General features: G+C 34.2%; 1 protein-coding gene across 1 annotated transcript in view; it reads right to left on the bottom strand.

Moving 5' to 3' along the window:
* KITLG (KIT ligand) overlaps positions 1-872 on the bottom strand; it is a 90,196-nt gene extending 89,324 nt beyond the window's left edge. Inside the window, exon 1 of the mRNA XM_073620202.1 lies at positions 635-872. Coding sequence (XP_073476303.1) covers positions 635-649 — 15 coding nt within the window. The 5' untranslated portion in view covers positions 650-872. The remainder of the gene's footprint in view (positions 1-634) is intronic.
* Between the last annotated feature and the right edge of the window lie 18,176 nt (positions 873-19,048).

The following is a 19,048-nucleotide window of genomic DNA, read 5'->3' as shown; positions in this document are numbered from 1 at the left end:
CCCCCCCCCCCCAATACTGGTACCAATTCTATGCACCCAGTATCCAATGCCTGCTCTGCCCCCCCCCCCCCAATTCTATGCACCCAGTACTCTATGCCTGCTCTGCCCCAAGATGGTACCAATCCTATGCACTTAGTACTCTATGTCAGCTCTGCCCCTGGATGGCACCATATCTATGCAGCCAGTACTCTTTGCCTGCTCTGCCCCAGACTGGTACTAATCTTATGTAATTAGCGCACTATGCCAGCTCTGCCCCAGGATTACACAAATTCTAGGCACCCAGTGCTCTGTGACAGCTTTTCTTCAGACTGGTATTAATCTTATGCACCTAGTGCTCTATGCCAGCTCTGCCACAGGCTGGTACCAATTCTAATCACTCAGCTCTCTACCTGGGTGGCATCGAAGTTCATTGAGCTGCACAATCTCTCCCGGTCCTGGCTGTCCTGACATGCAGGCACTAAAACCCTTAGAGGAGCCCCCTGTGCCCCCCGACCGATATACTTCCAGGATACACACCAAGGGCACTGCCCATATCACACTGCAGGGTGTACGTCCTGTGCTGGAGAGGGCTGCACACATCACTCCATACAACACCTGGATCTCTGACATGTCTGCTTCCCTGACAACTACTTACTTTTGTCTTCTTCATAAGGAAAAGATGCCGCAATCCAGACCAGGGAGCTCGGATAAGATCCTTTTAGCTGTTGTGGAGCCCCAGCATATTTCATCTAATCCGTGCATTGGCTTTCTTGTAGTGTTCTGATGAGGAGGACGGAATCACTGCTGCCTCTCATCTGCTGGACTGTCCGGCTAATCTCCGGGTAAGCCGCTCTCTAGATCATAGTCAGTGTGTCGGATTGTACACCATCAGCACTACTTATATGGGACACCGCCCCCTGCTGGAGACACGGCCGAGGCGACACGCCCCCCCACTGCCTTATATGGGACTCGAATCCTCGGGAAATCATCTTCCTCAGCAGCACTATGGAGTATGGGACTACATACTACACATCGTACTACTATATACCTATACTACTATACTTATACTATACATATCCTACTACACCTATCCTACTATATACCTATACTGTACATGTCATACTATGCATATCATACTACACATATCCTACTATATACCTATACTATACATATCATACTATACATATCCTACTATATACCTATACTATACATGTCATACTATACATATCCTACTATATACCTATACTATACATGTCATACTATACATATCCTACTATATACCTATACTATACATGTCATACTATACATATCCTACTATATACCTATACTATACATATCATACTATACATATCCTACTATATACCTATACTATACATGTCATACTATACATATCCTACTATATACCTATACTATACATGTCATACTATACATATCCTACTATATACCTATACTATACATGTCATACTATACATATCCTACTATATACCTATACTATACATGTCATACTATACATATCCTACTATATACCTATACTATACATATACTACACATATCCTACTATATACCTATACTATACATGTCATACTAACTATACATATCCTACTACACCTATCCTACTATATACCTATACTATACATGTCATACTATACATATCATACTACACATATCCTACTATATACCTATACTATACATGTCATACTATACATACCCTACTATATACCTATACTATACATGTCATACTATACATATCCTACTACACCTATCCTACTATATACCTATACTATACATGTCATACTATACATATCATACTATACATATCATACTACACATATCCTACTATATACCTATACTATACATGTCATACTATACATATCCTACTATATACCTATACTATACATGTCATACTATACATATCCTACTATATACCTATACTATACATATACTACACATATCCTACTATATACCTATACTATACATGTCATACTATCATAGGCGTGCGCACAGGGTGTGCCAGGTGTGCCTGGGCACACCCTAATCGCCTTGTGTGGTGCATATTCCCCCCTGTTTAGACCACTGATATTTCATCCAAAAAAAAAATATTACAAAACAAAATAATTTTAAAAGAATAAAAATACAACTACTGACACTGTCCACTGCCCTACTGACACCATCAGTACATATACACATGCATATGTATTTGAGCTTTGGGGTGCACACCCTAATGCAATAGGCTGCGCACACCTATGCATACTATACATATCCTACTACACCTATCCTACTATATACCTATACTATACATGTCATACTATACATATCATACTACACATATCCTACTATATACCTATACTATACATGTCATACTATACATACCCTACTATATACCTATACTATACATGTCATACTATACATATCCTACTACACCTATCCTACTATATACCTATACTATACATGTCATACTATACATATCATACTATACATATCATACTACACATATCCTACTATATACCTATACTATACATATCATACTACACATATCCTACTATATACCTATACTATACATATCATACTACACATATCCTACTATATACCTATACTATACATGTCATACTATACATATCCTACTACACCTATCCTACTATATACCTATACTATACATGTCATACTATACATATCCTACTATATACCTATACTATACATATCATACTACACCTATCCTACTATATACCTATACTATACATGTCATACTATACATATCATACTACACCTATCCTACTATATACCTATACTATACATGTCATACTATACATATCATACTACACATATCCTACTATATACCTATACTATACATATCATACTACACATATCCTACTATATACCTATACTATACATGTCATACTATACATATCCTACTACACCTATCCTACTATATACCTATACTATACATATCATACTACACCTATCCTACTATATACCTATACTATACATGTTATACTATACATATCCTACTATATACCTATACTATACATGTCATACTATACATACATATCATACTACACATATCCTACTATATACCTATACTATACATATCATACTACACATATCCTACTATATACCTATACTATACATGTCATACTATACATATCCTACTACACCTATCCTACTATATACCTATACTATACATATCATACTACACCTATCCTACTATATACCTATACTATACATGTTATACTATACATATCCTACTATATACCTATACTATACATGTCATACTATACATATCCTACTACACCTATCCTACTATATACCTATACTATACATGTCATACTATACATATCATACTACACATATCCTACTATATACCTATACTATACTATACATGTCATACTATACATATCCTACTATATACCTATACTATACATGTCATACTATACATATCCTACTACACCTATCCTACTATATACCTATACTATACATGTCATACTATACATATCATACTACACATATCCTACTATATACCTATACTATACATATCATACTACACATATCCTACTATATACCTATACTATACATATCATACTATACATATCCTACTACACCTATCCTACTATATACCTATATTATACATGTCATACTATACATATCATACTACACCTATCCTACTATATACCTATACTATACATGTCATACTACACATATCCTACTATATACCTATACTATACATATCATACTACACATATCCTACTATATACCTATACTATACATATCCTACTACACCTATCCTACTATATACCTATACTATACATATCATACTACACCTATCCTACTATATACCTATACTATACATGTCATACTATACATATCATACTACACCTATCCTACTATATACCTATACTATACATATCATACTAAACATATCCTACTATATACCTATACTATACATGTCATACTATACATATCATACTACACATATCCTACTATATACCTATACTATACATATCATACTACACATATCCTACTATATACCTATACTATACATGTCATACTATACATATCCTACTACACCTATCCTTCTATATACCTATACTATACATGTCATACTATACATATCATACTACACATATCCTACTATATACCTATACTATAAATATCATACTACACCTATCCTACTATATACCTATACTGTACATGTCATACTATACATATCATACTACACATATCCTACTATATACCTATACTATACATATCATACTACACCTATCCTACTATATACCTATACTATACATATCATACTACACCTATCCTTCTATATACCTATACTATACATGTCATACTACACATATCCTACTATATACCTATACTATAAATATCATACTACACCTATCCTACTATATACCTATACTGTACATGTCATACTATACATATCATACTACACATATCCTACTATATACCTATACTATACATATCATACTACACCTATCCTACTATACTTATACTATACATATCCTACTACACCTATCCTACTATATACCTATACTATACATGTCATACTATACATATCATACTACACCTATCCTACTATATACCTATACTATACATGTCATACTATACATATCATACTAAACATATCCTACTATATACCTATACTATACATGTCATACTATACATATCATACTACACATATCCTACTATATACCTATACTATACATATCATACTACACATATCCTACTATATACCTATACTAAACATTTCATACTATACATATCCTACTACACCTATCCTTCTATATACCTATACTATACATGTCATACTATACATATCATACTACACATATCCTACTATATACCTATACTATAAATATCATACTACACCTATCCTACTATATACCTATACTGTACATGTCATACTATACATATCATACTACACATATCCTACTATATACCTATACTATACATATCATACTACACCTATCCTACTATATACCTATACTATACATATCATACTACACCTATCCTACTATATACCTATACTATACATGTCATACTATACATATCATACTACACATATCCTACTATATACCTATACTATACATATCATACTACACCTATCCTACTATATACCTATACTATACATATCATACTACACCTATCCTACTATATACCTATACTATACATGTCATACTACACATATCCTACTATATACCTATACTATACATATCATACTACACCTATCCTACTATATACCTATACTATACATATCATACTACACATATTCTACTATATACCTATACTATACATGTCATGCTATACATATCATACTACACCTATCCTACTATATACCTATACTATACATATCATACTATACATATCATACTACACCTATCCTACTATATACCTATACTATACATGTCATACTATACATATCATACTACACCTATCCTACTATATACCTATACTATACATATCATACTACACCTATCCTACTATATACCTATACTATAAATATCATACTACACCTATCCTACTATATACCTATACTGTACATGTCATACTATACATATCATACTACACATATCCTACTATATACCTATACTATACATATCATACTACACCTATCCTACTATATACCTATACTATACATATCATACTACACCTATCCTACTATATACCTATACTATACATGTCATACTATACATATCATACTACACATATCCTACTATATACCTATACTATACATATCATACTACACCTATCCTACTATATACCTATACTATACATATCATACTACACCTATCCTACTATATACCTATACTATACATGTCATACTACACATATCCTACTATATACCTATACTATACATATCATACTACACCTATCCTACTATATACCTATACTATACATATCATACTACACATATCCTACTATATACCTATACTATACATGCCATGCTATACATATCCTACTACACCTATCCTACTATATACCTATACTATACATATCATACTATACATATCATACTACACCTATCCTACTATATACCTATACTATACATGTTATACTATACATATCATACTACACCTATCCTACTATATACCTATACTATACATATCATACTACACCTATCCTACTATATACCTATACTATACATATCATACTACACATATCCTACTATATACCTATACTATACATGTCATACTATACATATCCTACTACACCTATCCTTCTATATACCTATACTATACATGTCATACTATACATATCATACTACACATATCCTACTATATACCTATACTATAAATATCATACTACACCTATCCTACTATATACCTATACTGTACATGTCATACTATACATATCATACTACACATATCCTACTATATACCTATACTATACATATCATACTACACCTATCCTACTATACTTATACTATACATATCCTACTACACCTATCCTACTATATACCTATACTATACATGTCATACTATACATATCATACTACACCTATCCTACTATATACCTATACTATACATGTCATACTATACATATCATACTAAACATATCCTACTATATACCTATACTATACATGTCATACTATACATATCATACTACACATATCCTACTATATACCTATACTATACATATCATACTACACATATCCTACTATATACCTATACTAAACATTTCATACTATACATATCCTACTACACCTATCCTTCTATATACCTATACTATACATGTCATACTATACATATCATACTACACATATCCTACTATATACCTATACTATAAATATCATACTACACCTATCCTACTATATACCTATACTGTACATGTCATACTATACATATCATACTACACATATCCTACTATATACCTATACTATACATATCATACTACACCTATCCTACTATATACCTATACTATACATATCATACTACACCTATCCTACTATATACCTATACTATACATGTCATACTATACATATCATACTACACATATCCTACTATATACCTATACTATACATATCATACTACACCTATCCTACTATATACCTATACTATACATGTCATACTACACATATCCTACTGTATACCTATACTATACATATCATACTACACCTATCCTACTATATACCTATACTATACATATCATACTACACATATCCTACTATATACCTATACTATACATGTCATACTATACTTATCATACTACACATATCCTACTATATACCTATACTATACATATCATACTACACCTATCCTACTATATACCTATACTATACATATCATACTACACCTATCCTACTATATACCTATACTATACATATCATACTACACATATCCTACTATATACCTATACTATACATGTCATACTATACTTATCATACTACACATATCCTACTATATACCTATACTATACATATCATACTACACCTATCCTACTATATACCTATACTATACATATCATACTACATTTATCCTACTATATACCTATACTATACATGTCATGCTATACATATCCTACTACACCTATCCTACTATATACCTATACTATACATGTCATACTATACTTATCATACTACACATATCCTACTATATACCTATACTATACATATCATACTACACCTATCCTACTATATACCTATACTATACATATCATACTACATTTATCCTACTATATACCTATACTATACATGTCATGCTATACATATCCTACTACACCTATCCTACTATATACCTATACTATACATGTCATACTATACATATCATACTACACATATCCTACTATATACCTATACTATACATATCATACTACACCTATCCTACTATATACCTATACTATACATATCATACTACACCTATCCTACTATATACCTATACTATACATGTCATACTATACATATCATACTACGCATATCCTACTATATACCTATACTATACATGTCATACTATACATATCATACTATACATATCATACTACACATATCCTACTATATACCTATACTATACATATCATACTACACATATCCTACTATATACCTATACTATACATATCATACTACACATATCCTACTATATACCTATACTATACATGTCATACTATACATATCCTACTACACCTATCCTACTATATACCTATACTATACATGTCATACTATACATATCCTACTATATACCTATACTATACATATCATACTACACCTATCCTACTATATACCTATACTATACATGTCATACTATACATATCATACTACACCTATCCTACTATATACCTATACTATACATGTCATACTATACATATCATACTACACATATCCTACTATATACCTATACTATACATATCATACTACACATATCCTACTATATACCTATACTATACATGTCATACTATACATATCCTACTACACCTATCCTACTATATACCTATACTATACATATCATACTACACCTATCCTACTATATACCTATACTATACATGTTATACTATACATATCCTACTATATACCTATACTATACATGTCATACTATACATATCCTACTACACCTATCCTACTATATACCTATACTATACATGTCATACTATACATATCATACTACACATATCCTACTATATACCTATACTATACTATACATGTCATACTATACATATCCTACTATATACCTATACTATACATGTCATACTATACATATCCTACTACACCTATCCTACTATATACCTATACTATACATGTCATACTATACATATCATACTACACATATCCTACTATATACCTATACTATACATATCATACTACACATATCCTACTATATACCTATACTATACATATCATACTATACATATCCTACTACACCTATCCTACTATATACCTATATTATACATGTCATACTATACATATCATACTACACCTATCCTACTATATACCTATACTATACATGTCATACTACACATATCCTACTATATACCTATACTATACATATCATACTACACATATCCTACTATATACCTATACTATACATATCCTACTACACCTATCCTACTATATACCTATACTATACATATCATACTACACCTATCCTACTATATACCTATACTATACATGTCATACTATACATATCATACTACACCTATCCTACTATATACCTATACTATACATATCATACTAAACATATCCTACTATATACCTATACTATACATGTCATACTATACATATCATACTACACATATCCTACTATATACCTATACTATACATATCATACTACACATATCCTACTATATACCTATACTATACATGTCATACTATACATATCCTACTACACCTATCCTTCTATATACCTATACTATACATGTCATACTATACATATCATACTACACATATCCTACTATATACCTATACTATAAATATCATACTACACCTATCCTACTATATACCTATACTGTACATGTCATACTATACATATCATACTACACATATCCTACTATATACCTATACTATACATATCATACTACACCTATCCTACTATATACCTATACTATACATATCATACTACACCTATCCTTCTATATACCTATACTATACATGTCATACTACACATATCCTACTATATACCTATACTATAAATATCATACTACACCTATCCTACTATATACCTATACTGTACATGTCATACTATACATATCATACTACACATATCCTACTATATACCTATACTATACATATCATACTACACCTATCCTACTATACTTATACTATACATATCCTACTACACCTATCCTACTATATACCTATACTATACATGTCATACTATACATATCATACTACACCTATCCTACTATATACCTATACTATACATGTCATACTATACATATCATACTAAACATATCCTACTATATACCTATACTATACATGTCATACTATACATATCATACTACACATATCCTACTATATACCTATACTATACATATCATACTACACATATCCTACTATATACCTATACTAAACATTTCATACTATACATATCCTACTACACCTATCCTTCTATATACCTATACTATACATGTCATACTATACATATCATACTACACATATCCTACTATATACCTATACTATAAATATCATACTACACCTATCCTACTATATACCTATACTGTACATGTCATACTATACATATCATACTACACATATCCTACTATATACCTATACTATACATATCATACTACACCTATCCTACTATATACCTATACTATACATATCATACTACACCTATCCTACTATATACCTATACTATACATGTCATACTATACATATCATACTACACATATCCTACTATATACCTATACTATACATATCATACTACACCTATCCTACTATATACCTATACTATACATATCATACTACACCTATCCTACTATATACCTATACTATACATGTCATACTACACATATCCTACTATATACCTATACTATACATATCATACTACACCTATCCTACTATATACCTATACTATACATATCATACTACACATATTCTACTATATACCTATACTATACATGTCATGCTATACATATCATACTACACCTATCCTACTATATACCTATACTATACATATCATACTATACATATCATACTACACCTATCCTACTATATACCTATACTATACATGTCATACTATACATATCATACTACACCTATCCTACTATATACCTATACTATACATATCATACTACACCTATCCTACTATATACCTATACTATAAATATCATACTACACCTATCCTACTATATACCTATACTGTACATGTCATACTATACATATCATACTACACATATCCTACTATATACCTATACTATACATATCATACTACACCTATCCTACTATATACCTATACTATACATATCATACTACACCTATCCTACTATATACCTATACTATACATGTCATACTATACATATCATACTACACATATCCTACTATATACCTATACTATACATATCATACTACACCTATCCTACTATATACCTATACTATACATATCATACTACACCTATCCTACTATATACCTATACTATACATGTCATACTACACATATCCTACTATATACCTATACTATACATATCATACTACACCTATCCTACTATATACCTATACTATACATATCATACTACACATATCCTACTATATACCTATACTATACATGCCATGCTATACATATCCTACTACACCTATCCTACTATATACCTATACTATACATATCATACTATACATATCATACTACACCTATCCTACTATATACCTATACTATACATGTTATACTATACATATCATACTACACCTATCCTACTATATACCTATACTATACATATCATACTACACCTATCCTACTATATACCTATACTATACATATCATACTACACATATCCTACTATATACCTATACTATACATGTCATACTATACATATCCTACTACACCTATCCTTCTATATACCTATACTATACATGTCATACTATACATATCATACTACACATATCCTACTATATACCTATACTATAAATATCATACTACACCTATCCTACTATATACCTATACTGTACATGTCATACTATACATATCATACTACACATATCCTACTATATACCTATACTATACATATCATACTACACCTATCCTACTATACTTATACTATACATATCCTACTACACCTATCCTACTATATACCTATACTATACATGTCATACTATACATATCATACTACACCTATCCTACTATATACCTATACTATACATGTCATACTATACATATCATACTAAACATATCCTACTATATACCTATACTATACATGTCATACTATACATATCATACTACACATATCCTACTATATACCTATACTATACATATCATACTACACATATCCTACTATATACCTATACTAAACATTTCATACTATACATATCCTACTACACCTATCCTTCTATATACCTATACTATACATGTCATACTATACATATCATACTACACATATCCTACTATATACCTATACTATAAATATCATACTACACCTATCCTACTATATACCTATACTGTACATGTCATACTATACATATCATACTACACATATCCTACTATATACCTATACTATACATATCATACTACACCTATCCTACTATATACCTATACTATACATATCATACTACACCTATCCTACTATATACCTATACTATACATGTCATACTATACATATCATACTACACATATCCTACTATATACCTATACTATACATATCATACTACACCTATCCTACTATATACCTATACTATACATGTCATACTACACATATCCTACTGTATACCTATACTATACATATCATACTACACCTATCCTACTATATACCTATACTATACATATCATACTACACATATCCTACTATATACCTATACTATACATGTCATACTATACTTATCATACTACACATATCCTACTATATACCTATACTATACATATCATACTACACCTATCCTACTATATACCTATACTATACATATCATACTACACCTATCCTACTATATACCTATACTATACATATCATACTACACATATCCTACTATATACCTATACTATACATGTCATACTATACTTATCATACTACACATATCCTACTATATACCTATACTATACATATCATACTACACCTATCCTACTATATACCTATACTATACATATCATACTACATTTATCCTACTATATACCTATACTATACATGTCATGCTATACATATCCTACTACACCTATCCTACTATATACCTATACTATACATGTCATACTATACTTATCATACTACACATATCCTACTATATACCTATACTATACATATCATACTACACCTATCCTACTATATACCTATACTATACATATCATACTACATTTATCCTACTATATACCTATACTATACATGTCATGCTATACATATCCTACTACACCTATCCTACTATATACCTATACTATACATGTCATACTATACATATCATACTACACATATCCTACTATATACCTATACTATACATATCATACTACACCTATCCTACTATATACCTATACTATACATATCATACTACACCTATCCTACTATATACCTATACTATACATGTCATACTATACATATCATACTACGCATATCCTACTATATACCTAAACTATACATATCATACTATATGTAGCAATGCTCACGGTGGAGCTGCTGGTTTAAGCAGGTCTGTTACCTTCACCTTGCTTCCCTTGGTTTCACTGGCACTGTGTCCAGGGGTTCCGTTGAGTTTACTGCTGGACCACACACGTACCAACACTGGAGTACGTTTTCAATGCTTTAATGAACAAACAAACTTTAGGAAGTAGCAGGAAAGAGACGGAAAAGGAAACCTTCAGGAGAAACTCAAATATCTTCTTACAATATCTTAGTGACAAATGTCCCGGTAGAATTCAGATAATTATGTGGAATGCGCTCCCCTCATGGGACACACTCCTTGCTCGTCTGGATAGGCCTCTCTCACCAGTCTAGCAGCCAGTATGCAGCACGAATCTAAAGTCTCTGCCACAGACTCATTTGGGGGGGGTAAATCTGCACGATCCTCTGCCACAGGATGTATCAGATCTTCTGCAGTGAACAGTCAGTCACGGTGCCTGAACCTTTAAGCCGAACTGGCGACACTATGCTGTATAATTACTTCTTTTGGATACGTCCTGCAACCAAGTCACCAGGCCCCTCTATAGACCAGCACGCCGCGTGATCTCTCCAAGACGGGTTCTCCCCTGGGATCACCCCGGTCGTTCAGCTTCGTCACACAGGACTGACAGCTCAGGACCATTCCTTGGCTGCGGGGGGTAGGCCCCAGACAAGCCTCTGGACCCACCCCTGCGCCGTAGCATCGTGGGCCTCCCGATCGGAGGACCACGAGGTAGCTCCTTAACGCATACCTGTCGGCCAGGAGGGCCAGCAGGTGGCTGCGAAACGACCTTAGAACATGGCGTCTGTCCCATAAATACCCCCTTCCCAGAATGCAACTCCACCGAGCTTGTCTCCGAGACAGAGGAGCATCTATACACTTCGACACGTCGCCCTTCCAACACTAACTAATGGTAACAGCGACACCCACCGGTCAGCACGGAAGCACACACAACGTCAGCCAAGCTGGAACAGAGGCGAACTTTTAACCTTCCTAACACACAATGTACTAAATTTACCAAATCTGCGGTAGATTGTAAATCTACCAGCGCTACATATACATATCATACTATACCTATACTATACATATCATACTACACATATCCTACTATATACCTATACTATACATGTCATACTATACATATCATACTATATACCTAAACTATACATATCATACTATACATATCATACTATACCTATACTATACATATCATACTACACATATCCTACTATATACCTAAACTATACATATCATACTATACCTATACTATACATATCATACTATACCTATACTATACATATACTACACATATCCTACTATATACCTATACTATATATGTCATACTATACCTATACTATACATATCATACTACACATATCCTACTATATACCTATACTATACATGTCATACTATACCTATACTATCATACAATACCTCTATTATACATATCATACTATACATATGCTATGCAAATCATACAATACATATTTCACTATACCTCTTACTATATGTATCATACTAAATACCTATACTATACATACCATACTACACATATCATACAATAGCTATACTATACATATCATAGTATACATATACTACATATACTATACCTATCATTCAATACATATTATACTATACATATCATACATCACATATCATACTGTACCTATACTATACATATCATACTGTATATATACCACAATATTATACTACACATATACTATACATGTCATACTACACATATATTACTATAACTATACTGAACATATCATACCATACCTATACTACACATATCATACTATACATATACTATACATATCATACTACACATATTGTACTACACCTATATTACACATATCATACTATACCTATACTATACACAGGGCTCAACATTTCAAGTCCTGAGCCACTATCCAGATCTTAAGGATTACTCGCCACCAGTTGCCCCACCCCTAAGTCTGCCCCTAAACAAGCCCCTAAATTACACTGGTAAATGTTTTATGCAGAATTAAGTACCAAAATAAATATTAACAACCACTTTAACAATATTAACATAAAGCATATCAGTACCCATCAGTGCAGCCTATCAGTGCCCATCAGTGCAGCCAATCAGTGCCCATCAGTGCAGCCAATCAGTGCCTATCAGTGCAGCCAATCAGTGCCTATCAGTGCAGCTGATCAGTGCAGCCTCATCAGTGCCCATCAGTGCAGCCTCATCAGTGCAGTCCATCAGTGCAGTCCATCAGTGCAGCATATCAGTGCCCATCAGTGCAGCCTATTAGTGGCTATCAGTGCACCTTATTATTGCCCACCAGTGCAGCGTATCTGTGCCCATCAGTGCAGCATATCAGTGCCCATCAGTGCAGTCCATCAGTGCAGAATATCAGTGCCCATCAGTTCAGCCTATCAGTGCCCATTAATGCAGCCTCATCAGTGCTCATCAGTGCAGCCCCATCAGTGCAGTCCATCAGTGCAGCGTTTCAGTGCCCATCAGTGCAGCCTCATCAGTGCCCATCAGGGCAGCATATCAGTGCCCATCAGTGCAGCCCATCAGTGCAGCGTATTATTGCCCAACAGTGCAGCATATCTGTGCCCATCAGTGCAGCGTATTCTTGCAGCATATCAGTGCAGCCTATCAGTGCCCACCAGTGCAGCATACCAGTGCAGCATACCATTGCAGTGTATCATGCAGCCTCTCATTTCCCATAAGTGCAGCCTCATCATTGCCCAAAAGTGCAGCCTCAACATTGCCCAAAAGCGCAGCCTCATCATTGCCCAAAAGTGCAGCCTCATCAGTCATCAGCAATGCAACAGGGAGGATCGGGCGGCCGGATGACACAGAGCGGCAATCTCCCGCTGAGACGCGGCTTGTATATGAATAGCCGCACTGTGAAATGAAATCCCGCCTACTGGAATCTAATAGACAGCATACTGATTCAATGCTGGTCCAGGAGGCGGGACTTTGTTTGCCCGCTCTGTGTACTCCTGATGGCTGATCCTTCTCACAATTTCCTGGCTGATCGATTCTGCCAGAAGCAGTGCAGGCTTTTTTACAGGACAGCAGAGCGGCCCGGGGGGGGGGGGGGCAGGGAACCCCCCTCCGGGCCGCTCTAATGGCCGCACCTCTTTTGCCAGAAGATATCAGCTAGGAAACTGTCAGCCTGGTCCACCCCTGCTCCTCACTCGCCCTGCACTAAATTCCACTCGCAAAATGGGAGTAGGCAAGTTGAATTTTTGAGAGCTGCTATACATATCATACTGCACATACCGTGGGTATAGAAAAGAATCACCCCCTTTAAAATAATCATATTTTGTTGCTCTGCACCCTGAAATGAAGATGAAGACAGGCAGAGTTTTTGTTTTATCTGGCTGTAATGACAAGTCAAAGATATAACACCAACATGTCAGAACATTTAAAAAAAACCTCAAAAACAGAATCACTGAGAACTGGTGGAGAGTTGGAGAAAGGATCACCCCCTCCTAAAAATGACTTGTAAACTCAATCAGGTGTAGCTAATCACCTTTTATAATGACACACAAAGTCATTTGACCTTCAACTGTGATCAACTGTGGTCATTTTGATTAGCTCATCACGAAAACAGCTTTCCTGGAGCATTTTAGTCCCTGGTAAGGCAAATGAAGCAAACAATCAACTATGGGTGGCAAGGCACTGTCAAAAGCACTGTCTCCAGGATAAAGTTGTGGACAGGCACAAGTCAGGAGATGGATATCAAAAAATTTCAAAGGCTTTATCACTGCCTAGAAGCACAGTGATGTATATTATTAAGAAGTGAAAGGTATATGGTACAACACAGAACCTCCCTAGATCAGGATATCTCCAAACTGGATAAAAGAGCCAGTAGGAAACTGGTCAGAGAGGCTACCAAGAGGCCTACAGCAACTCTGAAGCAGTGGCAGGAATTTATGACAAAGAGTGGTCATTGTGTGCATGTGACAACAATATCACAAATTCTCCACAAATGTGGCTTGTAAGGGAGGGTGCAAGGAAAAAGCCACTCCTCAAGAAAGGCCACATGCAGTCACGACTGAGCTTTGCCAAAATGCACTTTGAAGATTCTGAGGCCACATGGAAAAGGGTGTTATGGTCAGAGGAGACTAAATCTAAATTAAATTATTTGGCCTCAACACCAAATCATATGTCTAGCAGAAATCCACTACAGCTCACTATCCAAATAACACCGTTGCTACAGTAAAGCATGGAGGTGGTAATATCCTGTTATGGGGGTGTTTCTCTGCAACGGGGACTGGAGCACTTGTCAGGATAAAAAATGGATGCGACAAAATACCATTAAATTCTTGAGGAAAATCTTCTGCTCTCTGCCAGAAAGTTGTCAATGGGAAGAAGGTTTACCTTCCAACATGACAATGACCCAAAGCACACAGCAAAAGTGACTGTGAATGAAGGATAAAAAGGTGAATGTCCTTGCATGGCCTAGTCAGAGCCCAGATTTAAACCCCATTGAAAATCTGTGGAATGACATGAAGACTGCAGTCCACAAACAGTCACCATCAAATTTAACTGAACTTGAACAGTTCTGCAAAGAAGAGTGGGCAAATATTGCAAAGTCTAGATGTGCAAAGTTAGTAGAGACATATCCCAACAGACTAAAGGCTGTAACTAAAGCAAAAGGTGGTTCAACAAAATACTGACACAAGGGGGTGATCCTTTTTCCAGATCAGTGATTCTGTTTTTTAATTTGTTTTCATTTTTTTCTGACATGTTGGTGTTATATCTTCCACTTGGTATAAAGAGAGAGGGGGAGGGTGCTGCGCTATCCAAAGGGGTCTCAACTTATAGGTATTGGTAATGTCTCCTAGTATTCATAGATCACGAGGTTATAGATGGTCAAAAAAAGTCAAAAAATCGCATGAATTGGAGTAGAGAGTATGCGTAGGTGTAGTGACTCAAAATTAATTACATATATGTTGATCCAATAGGTGATATAAATATAAACACTCATGCATAAATTGATCAAAAAAGTAAAAGTAATATATAGATAGGTAAAAAACCAATTCTGCATATGTTAAAAATATACAATATAATCAAAGTGCTCGTGTTCTTGTGCCTTAAATATGAAGATCATACATATGCTAAAGTGCAAAGAATGGAGCAATAAAATAAAACAGGTCATGTATCAAGTGAAAACAAACAAAAATCAAGTGAAACAAACAGGAAAAAAAAGGTATGGTCGCCTGATCCTCGTGTTGCGACCCGTGCGACAGTGCAAGTATAGTGTGAATGATCACGTGAGTAAATGAACCCACTCTGATAATTAGTGTCCAAAGTAAATTGGTAATTCAAGTGTCCAAAGAAATGAATAGTGTTCAAAAACCAGTGCTCAGACACAATAATCAAATGACAGTGGGGTGTTGCTATGCAGATCAGACACTCTATGTCCTCTTCATGCAGCATGCACTAGTGTAGGTAATGGCCCCTTACCTAGCGGTGCTAGGTCAACCGCATATAAGTTGTTAACTCCCGAGGTCCTGGGTCTCTCCTGCGTCTCTGTGTCCAGATTTGCTGACTCTACAGGATCCTATTGGGGGCTGGGATATGTCTAGTTGTGGTCCTAACTGGGGTCCTAGGACAGTGCGGCTCCTAGCTCCTCCTCCACACCATATCTTCCACTTGGATGTTATACATTGCAGTAAATACAGCTGGATAAAACAAAAACTGTCTGTCTTCATTTCAGTCTGCAAAGCAACAAAATGTGATTAATTTAAAGGGGGTGAATCTTTTCTATACCCACTTTATATTGTATATATACTATAAACATCATACTACACATACTATACATGTCATACTATACATATCATACAGTATATGCATATCATACT

Source organism: Aquarana catesbeiana, linkage group LG03 (assembly GCF_042186555.1).
Source record: "Aquarana catesbeiana isolate 2022-GZ linkage group LG03, ASM4218655v1, whole genome shotgun sequence".
NCBI lineage: Eukaryota > Metazoa > Chordata > Amphibia > Anura > Ranidae > Aquarana > Aquarana catesbeiana.
This window is presented reverse-complemented; position numbering and strand designations above follow the sequence as displayed.